General features: G+C 35.6%; 1 protein-coding gene across 1 annotated transcript in view; it reads right to left on the reverse strand.

Moving 5' to 3' along the window:
• The window catches only part of EFCAB7 (EF-hand calcium binding domain 7), a 53,319-nt gene that overhangs the window by 30,136 nt on the left and 1,740 nt on the right, over window positions 1-21,443 (reverse strand). Inside the window, exons 2-6 of the mRNA XM_043879042.1 lie at window positions 20,781-20,968; window positions 8,069-8,280; window positions 7,337-7,423; window positions 6,591-6,786; window positions 6,004-6,125 (exon numbers count right to left, since the gene is read on the reverse strand). Coding sequence (XP_043734977.1) covers window positions 6,004-6,125; window positions 6,591-6,786; window positions 7,337-7,423; window positions 8,069-8,280; window positions 20,781-20,967 — 804 coding nt within the window. The 5' untranslated portion in view covers window position 20,968. The remainder of the gene's footprint in view (window positions 1-6,003; window positions 6,126-6,590; window positions 6,787-7,336; window positions 7,424-8,068; window positions 8,281-20,780; window positions 20,969-21,443) is intronic.

Raw genomic sequence — 21,443 nt, forward strand, 5'->3', positions numbered from 1 at the left:
GCATTATAAAATAGAAGAAAGCCAAATGCCATACTATATAAATCAAAGTTCAATATGATAATCAGATTATTTTGAATACTAAACAACACCATTAGGAGAATTTTTATCTCTCTTGTTTCAAGGGAAGAATTCAAATTCTTTAGATCTATCAGAGTTATTAAACAGGCAATGCTTATTCAACCCCAAATTTCCTTTAAAACAAACAGACTTTCAATCACACAAAGCTTTTTCTCTAGGACCTATACTAAAATGTTATAAAAGAAAACAAGTACTGACAAAATATCTGGCTCATTCAAATAAATCAATTTGAAAGGATTATAGATTAAGTTGACAGTTTGAGTATTACGAGAAAAATGAAAGAAGGTTCAGTTTAAAAAATAAAATCTTAGCATGCTAGAGTAGGAAATTCCATATATAATTTTTGACAATATAAAGCAGTAACAAAACAGTAGCTTGTAATTCTTACACACGGCATAAGGTGGTGCTATATTCTACCAATTCAAGTAAATTCATATAAAAGGAAAAAATTCATTTGTCATACACAATTATTCCATTCACAGTGTATAAGGAGATGCTTAAAAGCATAAATTAAAAATAATAAAGTTGAAAATTCTAGCTATTAGAAACTTAAATTTATCGGTAAAATTATATTTTTCCTGAAGTATTGTAGAGAATTTAATTTGTTTTGACATACAATTCTGCATTATTAAAGGTTGAGGTGAGGCAGAATCATTAAGCAGTCAGTTCCCCATGTCTGCGTGCATGCTAAGTCGCTTCAGTCATGTCCGAGTTTTTGCAACCCCATGGACTGTAGACTGCCATGCTCCTCTGTCCATGGATTCTCCAGGCAAGAACATGGGAGTGGGTTGCCAAGCTCTCCTCCAGGGGATCTTCTTGAACAGGCATCAAACCCACATCTCTTATGTCTCCAGCATTGGCAGGCAGGTTCTTTACTACTAGCGCCCCCTGGGAAGCCCTTCATCTGCTATAACATAAGGTAAGGTAAGGTGAAGTCTCTCAGTCATGTCCGACTCTTTGCAACCCCACGGACTGTAGCTTAACAGGCTCTTCCATCCGTGGGATTTTCCAGGCAAGAGTATTGGAGTGGATTGCCATTTCCTTCTCCAGAGGATCTTCCCAACCGAGGGATCGAACCCAAGTCTTCCGCACTGTAGGCAGACGCTTTATCATCTGAGCTACCAGGGAAGTCATTTGCTATAGACTTGCTATAGACTTGGCTATATACAAGAGGAACTTGTGTGTCATCATCACCATCATCAACATCACTGTTGTTTCTTATAAAATACCTTATATCACATTATTAGAAGGCTATTTGCTGTCTGTTAAGAAAAGTAAGTAAACAGACTGCTATTAAACTTTTTTTGTTATTAAAGAATTACAAACTGTACATACTTAAAACAAGAGGTTAAATAGATGATTTATAAGGGAAAAAGTTGATATGGATTGCCAACCTAATCAACAAGTTGAATTGATCAACATCTTGAAAATGAGAGACTTTAATAAGAAAATTATTATTTGGAGCTTTCATAAAAATTAAGTTAGACAACCATTTCAAGATTAAAATGCTTATTTTTCTTGTTTTACATATATAGACATACATAACTTACATGCTATACACATATTATACGTAAAATGAGCTTCCCTGGTGGCTCAGATGTTAAAGAATCTGCCTGTGGTGCAGGAGAGCTGGGTTTGACCTCTGGGTTGGGAAGACCCCCTGGAGGAGGGCATGGCAACCCACTCCAGTATTCTTGCCTGGAGAACCCTATGGACAGAGGAGCCTGGCGGGCTGCAGTTCACGGGGTCGCAGAGCCAGACACGACTGAGCAACTAAGCACATGGCACGCACACGTAAGATCCACGCAGGCGTCTCTAACGAGGAGTCTGTATATAGTACCGAAGCTCTGGAATTTAAAATTCATGACTTTCTCTAATTTTAGCCATGACTGTCAACTGAAGCTATTCTCTCAAAGAAAAATTTCTGACATCCCCTGTACATGATAAAATCTAACGTAAACATTTAGATGGAATTGAGGACTGAGAAAAGAACAGTGATACAGTACCTATGTATAGCATACAGAAAGTAATACATGTACAGTTCCTGTGAAGGTTGTATTTTCCTCCTCCTTAAAGGTTGCAATTCAAGTCTTTTATCATTTGTGTGGATTTATGGTTTATAATCTGGCTTATGTGTACCCCATTACAATAATTTTCTAATTTCTGAAAAGACCATTCTTATCTGTCCCAATTCCATACTTCTCCACTACACATAAAATTGAGGTACTAAACTTGTTTAAAATAGATTTAAAGTACTTAAAGAAAATTTAATAATTCTCTCAGAAATTTATTCTACCAATCTCAATTAAAACAAATTATAAAATAACTATATTCCTAACCAAGTACTTTTTAGAGTTGTTGTGAAACTTAAGAAACATATAAAATTTAAGAAAAATTTAAAAGTAACCTCAAAGTAAAATGCAAACAAAGAACTAAATTCTGCTGAGTAACAAAAGGATCACAGATTTTTCAAAAAAATCATTTCAGCTCACGCGAGAAATATTAGAGACTACAAAACAGTAGGCAATACCAAGATCAGGAAAAGGAAAAGAAAATGTCAGGTAAGAAATATGAAAGCTATGAAGTATTTCCAAAAGACATTAAATTTTATACGAAAGTCACAGAATTTACAAGTTGACAGTATGCCTTCTTCATTCAATCATTAAATTCTTACTACCTCTCACCTAATTCCTAATACCTAAATACCTTTCCTTGTTCTTGATGTCATTAGATGCAAAAATTTAGTCTTCTGTTATACAATCACTATGGCCTACAGATTAATTCTGGCCTTGTCTATTACAGGAGTCCCCAGCCCCCAGGCTGCAGAGCAAGAGGTGAGTAGCAGGTGAGGGAGCAAAGTTTCATCTGTATTTACAGTGCTTCCCATCGCCTGCATTCCTGCCTGAGCTCCGCCTCCTGTCAGATCAGCAGCAGCATGAAATTCTCATAGGAGAGTAAACCCTAACCCAAAGGTCAAGCTGGAATATCCTGAGATAGCCAAAGAATAGAAATAAAGTGCACAATAAATGTAATGCACTTGAAACATCCCGAAACCATTCCCCACCCGCCCTGGCCCATGGAAAAATTGTTTTCCATGAAACAGGTCCCTGATACCAAAAAGGTTGGGGACCACCGGTCTATTAGATCTGTCCCTTCCTTACTATGTTCAGGTACTACCCTTGGCCTAGCTGTCCTCTCTCATCCTCTCAATAGTCTCCCTAATTTGAAGTCTCCATACATAATACAATAGTAGAATAACTTTTCTTAAATCATCTTTCATCATGTCATTCCCACATTAAGACCTGCAGTAATTTCTTTGTTCCATAATAATACTGGGCTTCCCTGATAGCTCAGTTGGTAAAGAATCCACCTGCAATGCAGGAGACCCCAGTTTGATTCCTGGGTTGGGAAGATCCGCTGGAGAAGGGATAGGCTACCCACTCCAGTATTCTTGGGCTCAGCTGGTAAAGAATCCGTCTGTAATGTTATTTCAGTATTCTGGCCTGGAGAATTCCATGGACTGTATAGCCCATGGGGTTGCAGAGAGTCGGACACGACTGAGCAACTTCACTTTGGGCTGCCCTGGTGGCTCAAACGGTGAAGCATCTGCCTGCAATGTGGGAGACCTGGGTTTGATCCCTGGGTCAGGAAGATCCCCTGGAGAAGGAAATGGCAACCCACTCCAGTACTCTTGCCTGGAAAATCCCATGGATAGAGGAGTTTGGTAGGCTACAGTCCATGGGGTTGCAAAGAGTTGGAAATGACTGAGCGACTTCACTTTCTTATAATAATATTAATGACAATATTATTTATTAAAGTAAAACTATTAATACATCCCTGGCACTCTGATAAATGGTTTATATATGTCAGGTGTTTAAATCTTTTAAAAACACACTAAATATAATTACTTTCAATTTATAGATAAGGAAACTAAAATTCAGAAGGGCTACTGACTACCTTATCAAAGGTCACACAGTTATCAAGTAACAAAGCTCAAAATTTAAACACAGGTCTGTCTATTCTAAGGTTTTAACCAGCATCTTAGAACAGTGCTTGGCACAAAATAGTCATTCAATAAATATTTGTTGTCGTGGGAATTCCCTAGCAGTCCAGTGGTTAAGACTCTATGTTTTCACAGCTTAGGACTTGGGTTCAATTCCTGATCAGGGAACTAGATCCCATAAGCTGTGTGGCAAGACATAAATAAATATTTGTAGAATAAATGAATTAATAAATGAAATACTATGCTACACTAACTTGGTATATTGTTAATAATGAAACAGAAATTTTCATTTTTTTATTCAGGGCCCACTACTCTAAAAATAGTTTGCATTGTTACCCTTTTACTGAATATTTGTTGAGCTGAACTAAACTAAAGGAACAGTATTGGTGTGGGCCCAATTAATAACAGCATGAAGCACAGAAAAAGTTGGCCTTAATATAACCCACATTAATATTTAAATTTTTCTTCATAATGGCTAAAATTATATTTATGTATATAATTATACCAGGTAAACAACAATTATTTAACTAAGTTGATTTCATTAGCATTTATTTATTTATTTTCTCATTTAACTTTCTGTCTTCTATTCTTTTTCTCCCCCATTTATTTTTATAAGTTGGAGGCTAATTACTTTACAATATTGTAGTGGTTTTTGCCATACACTGACATGAATTGGCCATGGATTTACATGTATTCCCCATCCCGATCCCCCCTCCCACCTCCCTTTCCACCCCATCCCTCTGGGTCTTCCCAGCGCACCAGCCCCGAGCACTTGTCTCATGCATCCAACCTGGGCTGGTGATCTGTTTCACCCTTGATAATATACATGTTTTGATGCTGTTCTCTCAAAACTTCCTCACCTTCTCCCACAGAGTCCAAAAGTCTGTTCTGTACATCTGTGTCTCTTTTTCTGTTTTGCATATAGGGTTATCGTTACCATCTTTCTAAATTCCATATATATGTGTTAGTATATTGTATTGGTCTTTATCTTTCTGGCTTACTTCACTCTGTATAATGGGCTCCAGTTTCATTATCATTAGCATTTAATTTAGTTGCAAAATACAGAAAGCTTCCATCAGTGGAAAATAATATTGTTGGAACACTAAATATTGTGTGTGAACATGTTGGACATGCACACCAAATTGCTTAGGGTGTACAGATTCCTAAACAGTCTGAGCAAAATTCCTTTGAGATAATGTTTTAAAATTTTAATATAGAACAAATGTCACTGTCTAGCAATTTAAAGATATAAGGGACTTCAGAGTTCAATAACAAATACAGAGTTGTTATTTGAAACAAAAATGTAGCTCTTGAGAACAATCAGTTCAGTTTTCTAACAGCAGTTATAGTATGTGGTCATAACCATTTTCCCCCCTTTTACAGAGGTCCCTAGGTACACATTTTTAATGTATCCTAGCAGTTTCCAGTTAATGTTTTATATTTCTGTAGCTATTATTTTCTGTTGAAAGAAAACTAGTAAAGGTTGAGTCTAGAAAGGGAAAACAAAGGAAGAAGATCAATATTAACACTCTACAAATATTGACTTAGCAACGTGACTTTGCTGTCTTTCTCTCAAAGGAACTTGATATTGAATGAATGATTTATTTATAAGAAGCACCTATTAAAAAGTATTTGTTAAAACCAAAAAACTGCTTGGCAAAGTACATAATTGCATGATCTCTTCATCAAGTTCAAAAATTGAAGAATCTCTATTTTTAAACTGAAGTCCTTTTAATATTCCTATTCATCATTAAACTTATTAGAATTGGCTTACAGGTAGAAATGCTGCTATCTTCAAAAATCCTCAAAGAATTACTTCATAAACTTTACCTATTCTCTGTAAACACTAAATGGTCATTAATAAATTTAATGTCAAATTTGTTTTCAGAAAAAGTTGTATCCATTCATTTAAAATACTATACCTTTATTGAGTGTGGCTCAATTAACTTTGAGTTTTGATTACTATCAGCACCCATGGTAATTGTGAAGGAAACAGATGTTTTGAACTGTCTAGCTGTCGCCAGTGAAGAATTCCTGGTGTCACCTGTAAGAAGTAATAGTTATTTAGCCTTGCATCATGAAAAGCTTTCAATAAGAAGTCTGTTTCTAAACACAGTATAGTATGAAAGGACTATGTATTAATTTCATTCTCTTTGTTCTTCCTATTGAAATAAACTAAAAAAATTTTATAAGATTTTAATGGCTCTTTGTGATTTTAATTTATGATCTACTAATAAGATTTATTTAATTTAGAATTTATGACCTACTAATAAGATTCTTTATTTAAATATGTCATCTTTTGGCCTGAAATTTTAGTTTTAATAAAACATAATGAGCATAGCCAAGTCAAGTTCCATAGTAAAATTTTACTTTACTAGATTTTTATGGTTAAGTGAGTCTAGAAACAGTAGCTATCAAAAGTTGGGTTTTCATTTATCACTGATAAGCTAAGACAGAAGGAAAAATTTATCAGACTATGATCCTTAATTCTTAACAGAAAAGTAAATACCTTTATTTGAGAATGATTCCTGATCAGTTTTTCTTATGATTCTAGGTGATGCTTTTGGCACTGGTGATGGGTCCCTTTCAGGGGACCCTTCCATGTGGCTTCCAAACTGTTGACGCCTCAGTTTACTGTCAACCTCCAATTTTTCTAGAGTAGTTTTGAGACACTGTTCATTGGTTGCCATATGTAATTTACAAAACTACAGGAAACAAAAAAGTATTCCAGTGGATAAAACATTCAATCATACATTTGGGAGGAGAAAATGTGCATTAGTAGGCAAGACTGATAGATGGAATATATTTCCTACTGAACTAGGTTACTCATTTTATTTTCTTGAATCAGACTGGCCACCCTCAAGTGCCCTAGTGAAATGCAGCCATAATTCAACGAGGAGGCCATACCCTGAATGAAAATAAAATGTTACACAAAGAAAGGTGATTTATTATTATTTTTTTACAAGACATGTGTAGACTTGCATTTGTTCTAAATAATTTTTATGATTCTTCCACTCCTGAAAACGCGTATTTCAGAGAAGAGAATGTGTGTTTGTGTGTGTATGCACATGCATGTGTTTTAACTTGATAATATTATTTTTAATGTAGTCATCAGATTACAATTGGACTGGAGAGACTAAATTTCAAGTAAAATTCATACATATATGTATCATTGTCAATATTTAAATGATATGCCTCTTTAAAAATACCTCTTCTATCCAGTAAGCAAATTTACGTCAGAATGAGCTTACATACCTTGATATAGTCAAATTTGCCATCTGTATTTACATCAGCCAAATTTATTATGGCATTTACTTCTTCTCGAGTCATCTTCTCACCTTTCTGGAAGAAAAAAGTATTTAAAGCAACATGACAATTACTTTGTCATATATGGGGAGAATGGAAATTCTAATCTTTTCTTTAAGTAAGTTTGAATACATGTTTCATTAAATATCTCAGAATGAGCATAATGTCAAGCAAGAATGAAACTGTTACATAAAATAAAATTTCACAATTTTATTAAATTTTATAAAAGTTTATAAAAACTGAATTTCAGTTTACTAGATTTCAAATATATATATATATATATATCATAGATTCAGCAATAACTACTATTAAATTTAGAGTAAGAATACTTTCTCATGTTGTACCAAGAAACAGAATGGTTTCTGAATCTCATTTACACTTTAGTTCTCTTTTACTTATCACATAAGAGCTTATCACTGATTTACACATCGTCTGGGAGGAAAGAATTGCAAAGGAGCACAAGGGGATTACAACATAAGCTCAGTCTTATACTTTCTCTTTTTTTTTCAAAAAGCACGCTTCATACAGAAGGATCCTTAACTATTTTACAAACAATATATAAATGATTCATTTCACCTGCCAGTGAAACAGTTATTTCTCATGTGGACTTTGGTAGCCAAAGCTAGATTCCAAGTTGTTTCACAAAACAGGCATATTATAAAGCTGTTTGACAGATCTTACCTTTGTTAGAAGTTTATAAAGATCAGTGTGTAAAATAGAGCCATTATCATTTACATCTAATTGCTTAAATGATTTTAGCAATTCTGCTTTTGAGGTTGGTTTTTCCTTTCTTAAAATTATACAAAAATCATCAAAATTCAGTTTGGCAGTTTGAGGAGTCCAATACTTATTAATGGTCTTTTGGGATGGATTTCTTCCTGCATGCTGAAGAGCTGCCCAATAAAACAAGTATTATTTGTTACAGTAACATCTGGAATTAGTATTTTAAGGGTATTTTTTCTTTAAATCATTATACATTATAACGTTATATAAAAGTACATGCGTACCAATATATTACCTTTGGTGTTGATAATCTAGTGAAATCAATACATGCCTGACTTTCAAATATGAAAATATACATATATGCTATTATACCAGCTACAAATTCTCAATATATTAATGCCAGAATTAAATAGGTTCTTCCCATTCTGACAGTGTTCCCAACTTACATAGCTTAATTAATTGATAATATCTGATTTACCTCATAAGAATGCCTGGAGAAAAAAAACAGATTAAAAACAACCATTCACTTAATTGTTTTGAGGACATAATAAAGAAAATGAATAATTTATTATTTTTCTGGTTCAACAAATATCTTAATTATGAGGAAATCATTAGTTTGAGAATATTACTGTCATTGTCATGATGTCTAAAATGTTCATCACTGTTGTTCAGTCACTAAGTCACATCCAACTCTTTGCAACACTGTGGACAGCAGCACACCAGGCCTCCTTCTCCTTCATTATCTCCTGGAGCTTGCCCGAGTTCATGTCCACTGAATTGGTGATGCTATCCAAACATCTCATTTTCTGCCACTCTCTCCTCTTTTTGCCTTCAATCTTTCCCAGCATAAGGGTCTTTTCCAATGAGTCAGCTCTTTGCATCAGGTGGCCAAACCACTGGAGCTTCAGCTTCAGCAACAGTCCTTCCAACACATATTCACGGTTGATTTCCTTTAGGATTGACTGGTTTGATCTCCTTGCTGTCCAAGGGACTCTCAAGAGTCTTCTCCAGCACCACAGTTCAAATTAAAGTATCAATTCTTAAGCACTCAGCCTTCTTTAAGGTCCAACTCTCACATCTGTACATGACTACTGGAAAGACTACAGCTTTGACTCTATGGGCATTTGTCGGCAAAGTGATGTCTTTGCTTTTTAATATGCTGTCTAGGTTTGCCATAGCTTTCCTTTCAAGAAGCAAATGTCTTCTAATTTCACAGCTGCAGTCACCATCCACAGTGATTTTGGAGCCCAAGAAGAGAAAAATCTGTCACTACTTCCACTTTTTCCCCTTCTACTCATTATGAAATGATGGAACCAGATGCCATGATCTTTGTTTTGTGAATGATGAGTTTTAAGCCAGCTTTTTCACTCTCCTCTTTCACCCTCATCAAGAGGCTCTTTAGGTCCTCTTTACTTTCTGCCATTATGGTGATATCATCTGCATATTTGAGGTTATTATTTCTCCTGGCAGTCTTCATTCCAGCTTGAACTTCCTCCAGCCCGGCAATTCACATGATGTACCCTGCTTAAAGTTAAACAGGAGAGTGACAATATACAGCCTTGTTGTACTTCTTTCCAAATTTTAAACCAGTCAGTTATTCCATGTAAGGTTCTAACTGTTGCTTCTTGACCTGCATACAGATTTCTCAGGAGGCAGGTAAGGTGGTCTAGTATTTCCATCTCTTTAAGAATTTTCCAAAATTTGTTGTGATCCACACAAAGGTTTTCGTGTAGTCAAAGAAACAGAAGTACGTGTTTTTCTGGAATTCCCTTGCTTTCTCTATAATCCAACAGATGTTGGCAATTTGATCTCTGGTTCCTCTGCCTTTTCTAAACCTAGCCTGTACATCTTGAAGTTTTCAATTCAAGTACTGCTGAAGTAGCTTGAAGGATTTTGAAAATAACCTTACCAGCATGGGAAGTGAACATGATTGTTTGATAGTCTGAACATTCTTTAGCACTGTCCTTCTTTGGAACTGGGATGAAAACTGACCTTTTCCAGTCTTGTGGTCACTGCCAAGTTTTCCAAATTTGCTGACATATTGACTGCAGTACTTTAACATCATCATCTTTTAGGATATGAAACAGCTCAGCTGGAATTCCATCAACTCTACTAGCTTTCTTGGCAGTAATCTTCCTAAGGCACGCTTGACTTAAGACTGCAGGATGTCTGGCTCTAGGTGAGGGACCAAACCGTCACGGTTATGGTGGGCCATTAAAACCTTTTCTGCACGGTTCTGGGTATTCCTGCCCCCTCTTCTTAATCTGTTCTGCCTCTGCTAAGGTCCTTTACATTTCTGCCCTTTATCATGCCCCTCCTTGCATGAAATGTTCCTTTGAGACGTCCAAATTTCTTAAAGAGCTCTCTAGTTTTTCCCATTCTATTATTTTTCTCTGTTTCTTTGCACTGTTCATTTAAAGAAGCCCTTCTTATCTCTCCTTGCTATTCTCTGGACTTCTGCATTCAGTTGGGTATACCTTCCCCTTTCTCCTTTGTGTTTCGCTTCTCTTCTTTCCCCAGCCATTTCCTCAGACTTTGCCTTCTTACATTTCTTTGGGATGGTTTTGGTCACTGTCTCCTGTACAATGTTACAAACCTCCGTCCATAGTTCTTTAGGCACTCTGTCTACCAGATCTAACCCCTTGAATCTATTCACCACCTCTACTGTATAATCATAAGGGATTTGATTTAGGTCATACCTGAAGGACCCAGTGGTTTTCCTCACTTTCTTTAGTTTAAGTCTGAATTTTGCTATAAGGAGCTGATGATTTGAGACACAGTCAGCTCCACATCTTGTTTTTGCTAACTGTATAGAGCTTCCTGTCTTTGGCTGCAAAGAATGTAACCAATCTGATTTTGGTATTGACCATTTGGTGGTGTCCATGTGTAGAGCTGTCTCTTGCGTTGTTGGAAAAGGGTGTTTTTTCTGTCCAGCTCTGTAAAAATGGATGTATAACTCTTTCCCACAAGTGGCAGCTCAAATGCTTGTTGCTATCTTCAATAATAAAATACTTTTTAAATGTACTATTAAGTTGTTTAAAAGACCAACTTTCTCAGAATAAAATTATGCCAAAATATGTACTAATTAGACATTCCCATATCTAAGAAATAGGTAAAATTTAGTAAATACTAATCTAACTTTAGGCTTTAGTTTTAGAATTGGAGCTCACTATTAAGTCCAATAACAATGAAAAGGAGAAGGGAGTGGCAGAGGATGAGATGGTTAGATAGCATCACCGACTCAATGGACATCAATTTGAGCAAATTCCAGGAGATAGCAGAGGACAGAGGAGCCTGGCATGCTGCAGTCCATAAGGTCCCAAAGAGTTGTACACAACTTAGCTACTGAACAACAACAATGACAACAAACAGTGAAAAAACTGTGTAACTGTAGATGGTTAAAGGTTTACACCAAAATACTGACCTTTTGCCAGGGTTTATTTTAAGTTTTGATGTGAGTTTATAATACCTATATTACTGGTAAGTTGGGGGGACAAAAAGAAACTTTGGGGAAAGAAAAAGAAACTGCTTTATCCTGTTTTGAAATGGAATGTCAAAGCACATGGTAGGTACATAAGAGGTGGAAGGATACCAACGAAAAGCACAACAGTTAAGAAAGAGACATCACTGGTTCACAAAACCAGTTTTTTAAAATCCAGATTATCTGAAAGCAATCACTGCAATTTTACAAAGAATATTCCACAATAAAACCAAAAGCTGAAAAGGTAAGCACTGCATTATTATCTTCCCAGATAATTCTGTAAGACTGATAGCACCTGAGTAATACATAGTCACTGATTTATTAAAACAAACTAAATGCCATAGTAGCAGAAGGCATATTAAACTTTTAAACTTAGTAAATTCATGATCTCAACCAACTTTCAAAAACACAGAAAAAACTCAAATTATAAATTATAATAAAATATAAATTGCAATGATTTGAAATTCTATTTTTCCTAAAATGCACTTCCTCAAATAGAAATCTTATTGCATACAAACCTAAGACCTTGTTGCAAAAATATGTCAGATTTTTATTTCAGGAAACTGCTTCTAAAGTTGATAAAATAACTCAGTTTCTCTACTTATAAAGTTATTTGCCTTATGAAACTGACATGAGTACAATATTATCTGGTATTTCTGTTTACCACTCTCTCGAGACTAAAGACCACCAAGTCATTGTGACACACCTAGTAAGGACCAAATTCACTGGTTTGTGGGATATCTGCAACCAGAAAAGTTTAAAATATAATGGAAAACTCAACCATACAAAATCATGGGATGCATAAAAAGCAGTTATCAGATAAAACTAAAAGCTCGTTCTTTGAGAAGATAAACAAAATTGACAAACCTTTAGCCAGACTTACCAAGAAAAAAAGAGAGAAGAATCAAATCAACAAAATTAGAAATGAAAATGGAGGTTACAACAGACAATGCAGAAGTACAAAGGATTATAAGAGACTATAATGAAAAACTATGGCAATAAAATGGATAACCTGGAAGAAATGGACAGATTCTTAGAAAAGTTCAATCTTCCAAGACTGAATCAGGAAGAAATAGAAACTATGAACAACCCAAATACAAGCACTGAAATTGAAGCTGTGATAAGAAATCTCCCAAAAAACAAAAGGCTAGGACCAGGTGGCTTCACAGGAGAATTCCATCAAACATTTAGAGAAGAGCTAATGTCTATCCTTCTAAAACTCTTTCAAAAAATTGCAGAGAAAGAAACACTTTCAAACTCATTCTACAAGGCCACCATCACCCTGATACCAAAACCAGACAAAGCAACACACAAAAAGAAAACTACAGGCGAATATCACTGACGAACATAGATGCAAAAATCCTCAAAAAAATTTTAGCAAACAGAATTCAGCAACACATCAAAAAGTTCATACATCATGATCAAATTGGGTTCATTACAGGGACTCAAGGATTCTTCAATATACACAAATCAATCAATGTGATATACCATATTAACAAATTAAAAGATAAAAAACATATGATAATCTCAATAGATGCAGAAAAAGCCTTTGACAAAATTCATCACCCGTTTATGCTTAAAACTCTTCAAAAAATGGGCATAGAAGGAACCTACCTCAACACAGTAAAGGCCATATATGATAAGCTACAACAAACATTATTCTCAATGGTAAAAAACTGAAAGCATTCCCCCTAAGATCAGGAACAGGACAAGGGTGTCCACTTTCACCACTATTATTCAACATAGTTCTGGAAGTCCTAGCTACAGCAATCAGAGGAGAAAAAGAAATAAAAGGAATCCAGATCGGAAAAGAAGTAGTAAAGCACTGTTTGCAGATAACATGATACTGTACATAGAAAACGCTAAAGACAGTATCAGAAAATTACTAGAGCTAATCAGTGAATTTAGCAAAGTTGCAAGATACAAAATCAATTCACAGATATCACTTGCATTTCTATATACTAACAATGAAAAATCAGAATGAGAAATAAGGCATCAATCCCATCTACCATTGCCAACAAAAAGAATAAAATATCTAGGAATAAACTTAACCAAGGAGACAAGAGAACTGTACACAGAAAATTATAAGACACTAATGAAAGAAAACAAAGACGACATAAACAGATGTAGGGATATTCCATGTTCCTAGGTAGAAGGAATCAATACTGTGAAAATGACTTTACTACCAAATGCAATCTACACATTCAATGTGATCCCTATCAAATTACCAATGGCATTTCTCACAGAACTAGAACAAAAAATTTCACAATTCACATGGAAACAAAAAAGACCCTGAATAGCCAAAGCAGTCTTGAGAAAGAAGAATGGAACTGGAGGAATCAACCTTCCTGACTTCAGATTATACTACAAAGCTACGGTCATCAAGACAGTTTGGTACTTGCAGAAAAACAGTAATATAGACCAATGCAACAAGATAGAAAGCCCAGAAATAAACCCATGCACCTATGGGTATCTTATTTTTGACAAAGGAGGCAAGAATATACAATGGGGCAAAGACAGCCTCTTCAATAAATAGTGCTGGGAAAACTGGATAGCTACATGTAAAAGAATGAAATTAGAACACTTCCTAACATCATACACAAAGATACACTCAAGTGGATTAAAGAGCTAAATGTAAGACCAGAAACTATAAAACTCTTAGAGGAAAACATAGGCAGAACACTTGATGACATAAATTAAAGCAAGATCCTTTATGACACACCTCCTAGAGAACGGAAATAAAAGCAAAAGTAAACAAGTGGGACCTGATTAAACTTAAAAGCTTTTGCACAGCAAAGGAAACTATAAGCAAGGTGAAAAGACAACCCTCAGAATGGCAGAAAATAATTGCAAATGAAACAACTGACCAAGGATTAATTTCCAAAATATACAAGTAGCTCATACAACTTAACAGCAGAAAAACAAACAACCCAATCAAAAAGTGGGAAAAAGACCTAAACAGACATTTCTCCAAAGAAGACATACAGATGGCTAACAAACACATGAAAAGATGCTCAACATCTCTCATAATTGGAGAAATGCAAATCAAAACTACAATGAGGTACCATCTCACACCAGTCAGAACGGCCCCCATCAAAAAGTTTACAAACAATAAATGCTGGGGAGGGTGTGGAGAAAAGACCTGTTGCACTGTTGGTGGGAATATAAATTGATACAGCCACTATGAATGATGGTATGGAGATTCCTTAAAAAGCTAGGAATAAAACCACATGACCCAGCAATCCCACTCCTAGGCATATACCCTGAGGAAACCAAAATTGAAAAAGACACATGTATTCCATTGTTCATTGCAGCACTGTTTACAATAGCTAGAACATGGAAGCAACCTAGATGTCCATCGACAGATGAATAGATAAAGAAGTTGTAGTACATATGCATAACGGAATATTACTCAGCAATAAAAAGGAACACATTTGAATCAGTTCTAATGAGGTGGACAAACCTAGAACCTATTATATAGAGTGAAGTAAGTCAGAAAGAAAGATAAATATTGTATTCTAATGCATATATATGGAATCTAGAAAAATGGTACTGAAGAATTTAGTTACAGGGCAGCAATGAAGAAACAGACATAGAGAATAGACTTATGGACACAGAGAGAGGGGAGGAGAGGGTGAGATGTATGGGAAGAGTAACATGGAAACTTACATTACCATATGTAAAATAGATAGCCAACGGGAATTTGCTATGTGGCTCAGGAAACTCAACCAGGGGCTCTGCATCAACCTAGAGGGGTGGGATGGGAGGGAGATGGGAGGGAGCTTCAAAAGGGAGGGGATATATGTGTACCTATGGCAGATTCATGTTGAGGTTCAACAGAAAACAACAAAATTCTGTAAAGCAATTATCCTTCAATTAAAAAATCAATAATTTTTTTAAAAAAGCAGTTATTAGAGGGAAATTCATATGAGGGAAGCAATATGACCTTCCTCACAAAACAAGAAAAATCTCAAATAAATAACCTAACCTATCACTTAAAAGAATTAGAAAAAGAAGAACAAACAATATCTAGAGTCAGCAAAAAGAAGAAAGTAATATCAGAAAGGAAATAAAACAGAGATTTAAAAAAAAAATAGAAAAAGTAAAAGAAAACAAAACAAAATTTGGTTCTTTGAATGGATAAACAAGATTGACAAACCTCTGGCCAGGCTCACCAAGAAGAAGAGAGAACACTAATAAATAAAATAAGAAGTGAAAAAAAGAGACATAACAACTGATACCTCACCTTAAGGGAATAATCATATGAAAACAAATTTGACAACCAAAAAGAAATGGACAAGTTTCTTGTCCTAGAAACCTGTATGTTTACTGGAAACAAACAGCCACCAAAATTGAACCACAAAGAAATAGATTGTTTTAAAAAGAAGAAACATATAATTTGAACAATTTGAAAAGATGGATCACTAGAATTGAAATAGATTTTGTAATTTAAAGGGGGCTTTCCTTGTGGCTCAGCTGGTAAAGAATCTGCCTGCAATGCAGGAGACCTGGGTTCCATCCCTGGGTTGGGAAGATCCCCTGGAGAAGGAAAAGGCTGCCCATTCCAGTATTCTGGCCTGGAGAATTCCATGGACTGTATAGTCCATGGGGTCACAAAGAGTCGGACAGGACTGAGCAACTTTCACTTCCACTTTGTAATTTAAAAAGTCCCCACAAACAAAAGTCTATAGGACCAGATGGCTTTACAGGTGAATTCTACCAAACATACAAACAAGAACTTATGCTGACCCTTCTCAAACTCTTTGAAAGAGTTAAAGAGGAGGGAACACTCCCAAGGACATTTGATGAAGCCACCATCACTCTGCTACCAAAACCAGACAAAGACACCACCAAAAAAGAAAACTACAGGCAAATATCTCTGATGAGTACAGATTCAAAAGTTCTCAATAGAATATTAGTACACCAAATCCAACAACATATAAGAAAGATCATACACAATGACCAACTGGGATTCATTCCAAGTTCACAAGGATGGTTCAACACATACAAATCTGTCAATTTTTTTTCTGATACATCACATAAACAAAAGTCAAAAACCACATGATCATCTCAATAGATGCAGAAAAAGCATTTGAAAAAATTCAACATTCATTCATGATAAAAACTCTTACCAAAGTGGGTATAGAGGGGACATATCTCAAAATAGTATATGCTATTTATGACAAACCCACAGTTCATATAATACTCAATGGTGAAAAGTTGAAAGCCTTTCTGCTAAAATCTGGAACATGACAAGGATGTCCACTCTCACCATTTCTCTTCAACATAGTATTGGAAGTCCTAGCCACAGCAATAAAACAAGAAAAAGAAACAAAAGGTAGCCAAGTTGTAAGAGAATAGATAAAATTGTCATTACATGCCAATGATATGATACTATATACAGACAATCCTAAAGACACCATACAAAAACTACAAGAACTGATAAATGAATTCAGCAAGGTAGCAGGATACAAGATTAACATACAAAATTGGTTGCTTTCTGTACATCAATGATGAAATATCAGAAAGGGAATGAAAAAAACAATACCTTTTAAAATCACAACCCCCACTACAATATTGTAAAGTAATTAGCCTCCAACTAATAAAAATAATTGGGGAAAAAAATAAATAAAATCACAACCCCCAAAATAAAATACTTAGGAATAAACCTCACCAAGGAAGTGAAAAACATGTATGCTAAAAACAATAAAACATTAATAAAGGAAACTGAAGATGATTTAAAGAAATGGAAAGATATCCCATGCTCTTGGACTGGAAGAATACTGTTAAAACGGCCATACTACCCAAAACAATCTACAGATTCAATGCAATCCCTGTCAAATTACTCATGACATTTTTCACAGAACTAGAACAAATAATCCTGAAATGCATATGGAACCATCAAAGACCCAGAATTGCCAAAGCAATCCTGAAGAAAAAGAACAAAGCAGGAAGCACAACCATCCCAGACTTGAGAAAATACTACAAAATTATAGTAGTCAAAACAATGTGGTATTGGTACAAATACAGACTATGGGCCAACGGAACAGAATAGACAGCCCAGAAATAAACCCACACACCTACTGTCAGTGAATCTTCAACAAAGGAAGCAAAAATATATAATGTGAAAAAGACAGTCTCTTCAGCAAGCGGTTTTGGGAAAACTGGATAGCTGCATGTAAATCAATGAAGTTAGAACATACCCTCGCATTATACACAAAAATAAACTCAAAATGGCTTAAAGACTCAAACATAAGACATGACTCCCCTACAAGAGAACATAGACAACATTCTCTGACATAAATCATACAAATGTTTTCTCAGGTCAGTCTTCCAAGGCAACAGAAATAAAAACAAAAATAAACAAATGGGACTTAAAGTTACAATCTTTTGCACAGCAAAGGAAACCACAAACAAAATGAAAAAATAAGCAACAGAATGGGAGAAAGAATTTGCAAACAACATGACTGATAAGGGCTTAATCTCCAAATTATACAAACAGCTCACAGAACTCAACAACAACAACAAAACAACCCAATTGAAAAATGGGCAGAAGGTCTAAAGAGACATTTCTCCAAAGAAGACATACAGATGGCCAATAGGCACAAGAAAAGATCCTCAACAGTGCCAATTAGTAGTGATCTGCAAATCAAAACTACAATGAGGTACCACCTCACACTGGTCAGAATGGCCATCATTGGAAAATTTACACATAACAAATGCTGAGATGGTGTGGAGAAAAGGGAACCCTCCTACACTGTTGGTGGGAATTAACACTGGTACAGCCACTATGGAAAACGGTTCGGAGGTTCCTCAGAAAATTAAAATCAGAATTACCCTATGATCCAGCAAGCCCACTCTGGGCATATAGCCAGACAAAACTATAATTCAAAATGATACAGGCACCGGCTACGTTCACACCACCACTATTCACAATAGGGAAGATATAGAAGCAACCTAAATATCCTCTGACAGATGAATAGATAAAAAAGATGTGATACATAAATACAATGGAATACTACTCAGCCATAAAAAAGAACAAAATAATGGCATTTGCAGCAACATGAATGCAATTACAGATTATCATCCTAAGAGAAGTAAGTCAGAAAGACAAATACCATATAATATCACTTATATGTAGAATCTAAAATACAACTGAACCTATTCATAAAATAGAAACAGAATCACAGACATAGAGAATAGACTGGTGGTTGCCAAGATGACGAAGGTTGGGAGAGGTTGGATTTGGAGTCTGAGATTAGTAAATGCAAACTGCTATATATACAATGATAAACAACAAGGTCCTACTGTATAGCATAGAGAACTATATTGAGTATCCGGTTATAAACCATAATGGAAAAGAATATGAAAAAAGAATGTATATATAGATAGACAGATATAAATATAGATATCTGTGTAATTGAGTCACTTTGTTATACAGCAGTAATTAACATTGTAATTCAACTATACTTCAATTAAAAAACTAACAACAAAATATAATGAAAAGAAGTAAAAACAAAAGACCAATTCTCTGAAACCCTCATCCCTAAAAAACAGAACAAAACCTCAAATTCTTTTCTTTTAAAATTTCACTTATTTTTAAATATTGCCCTTTTACAATCATTCAATACATACCCATGTGTATATATGTGTACCTATATATATAAATATATATATATATCCTTTACATTTTCTCCAGTGTAGGTCAAATTTAGACTAATGATTCAGTTGCCAAAAGCATTTTAATCTATTATCATAAATCTTAAAATGCCAAGATAAGAATTTAAAAAACATTTTTAAGCAAGCAATTGGTGGAAGCTTTAAAAATATAGAAAAGTAAAATCATGGCATACGGTCCCATTACTTCATGGCAAATAGATGAGGCAACAATGGAAATAGTGACAGACTTTATTTCTGGGGGCTCCAAAATCACTGTAGATGGTGTCTGCAGCCATGAAATTAAAAGACGTTTGCTCCTTGGAAGAAACGCTATGACAAACCTAGACAGCATATTAAAAAGCAGAGATGTTAGCTTGTCAACAAAGGTCTGTCTAGTCAAAGCTATGGTTTTTCTAGTAGTCATGTATGGATGTGAGAGTTGGACTATAAATAAAGCTGAGCGCCAAAGAGCTGATGCTTTTGTACTGTGGTATTGGAGAAGACTCTTGAGAGTCCCTTGGACTGCAAGGAGATCCAACCAGTCAATCCTAAAGGAAATCAGTCCTGAATGTTCATTGGAAGGATTGATGTTGAGGATGAAACTCCAATACTTTGGCCACCTGATGCGAAGAACTGACTCACTGGAAAAGACGGAGGATGAGATGGTTGGATGGCTCACTGACTCAATGGACATGGGTTTGAGTAGGCTCCAGGAGTTGGTGATGGACAGGGAAGCCTGGCGTGCTGCAGTCCATGGGGTCATAAAGAGTCGGACACAACTGAGCAACTGAACTGAACTGAACCAAATCCATACAAACATTGAAAGTTTTATTTTGAAGCTCCTGGATTATGTGAGGGCTTCCCTGGTGGCTCAGATGGTAAAGAGTCTGCCTGCAATGTGGGAGACCTGGGTTCAATTCCTGGGTCAGGAAGATCCCCTGGAGAAGGAAATGGCAACCCACTCCAGTATTCTTGCCTGGAAAATTCCATGGTCAGAGGAACCTGGTAGGCTACATCCAACCATCAAACCTGGATTATGTAGCTATATAAAATGACATAATATGGGCTTCTTTGGTGGTTCAGTGGTAAAAAAAATCTGCCTGCCAATACAGGAGACATGGGTTCAATTCCTGGTCCAGGAAGATCCCACATGCTACATGGCAACTAAACCCATGTGCCACAACTATTGAGCCTGTGCTCCAGAGCCCAGGAACCACAATCACTGAAGTCCTGCACCCTACAGCCCACTCTCTACAACAAGAGAAGCCACTGCAATAAGTCCACACACTCCAACTAGAGAGTAGCTCCCTCTCATCACAACTAGAGAAAGCCTGTGCAGAGCAAGGAAGTCCCAGCACAGACAAAAATAAATAAAAAAATAAAATTAGAATGACACAATAGCATAATGTAGTTCTACCATTCTACTCGAACCAAGTAACTGGAATGATTCAACAATGTAATTCTAATTGCAGTCTTTCTGATCTATTAACTTTCAGCAAATAAGGAAAACTACTTAGTTAAAAAAATTACCTAAGTAAAGTTGATCTTTAGAAATAATGTTATCTAAACTGCTTTTGAAAACAGTTAAGTAGGCAGCTCTACAATTCATATAAAATATCTCCTCTTCAGTTAGTGGAAACTTCTTTGATCGAGGACTCTCTGAATGCGTTGATTTCTGACCCGAGAAAGCTGCATCACTTCCTGGACTGATGGCCATTCTATTAAAAAATAATTTAAAATTTTGTTTTAGTCACTGTTAGTCCTAAAATGAAAATGTCACTTTGCCTTTCAAATGGTGGTGGTGGGGGGGGGGGGCAGAATCAAGACATGAAGGTTTTTATATGTGGAAAAATGATGTACATTATAATATGCATATGGTTATATTATCATATGTTAAACTAGAATAAGTTTTTGGCAGTTGATTTCTAAATATAGAGAACCCAAAGAACAAAGCTAAAACAAAGATGTAACATAAATACAAAAGAAGAGTCATAGGGCAAAGGAAAAGCACACATTCATCCTCTCAAAATTAGAGGACAGTCAGGTGAGACTCTTCATAGGATTGTCATGAGCATTAATTAACCTAACACATTTGAAGCACATAGAACAGTGCCAGGCAGATAAATGCTAAATAAACTATAGAGTGAAACTCCACCATAATGATAATTTGAATATAATGTGATTGGCAGTTGA

Source organism: Cervus elaphus, chromosome 20 (genome assembly GCF_910594005.1).
Source record: "Cervus elaphus chromosome 20, mCerEla1.1, whole genome shotgun sequence".
NCBI lineage: Eukaryota > Metazoa > Chordata > Mammalia > Artiodactyla > Cervidae > Cervus > Cervus elaphus.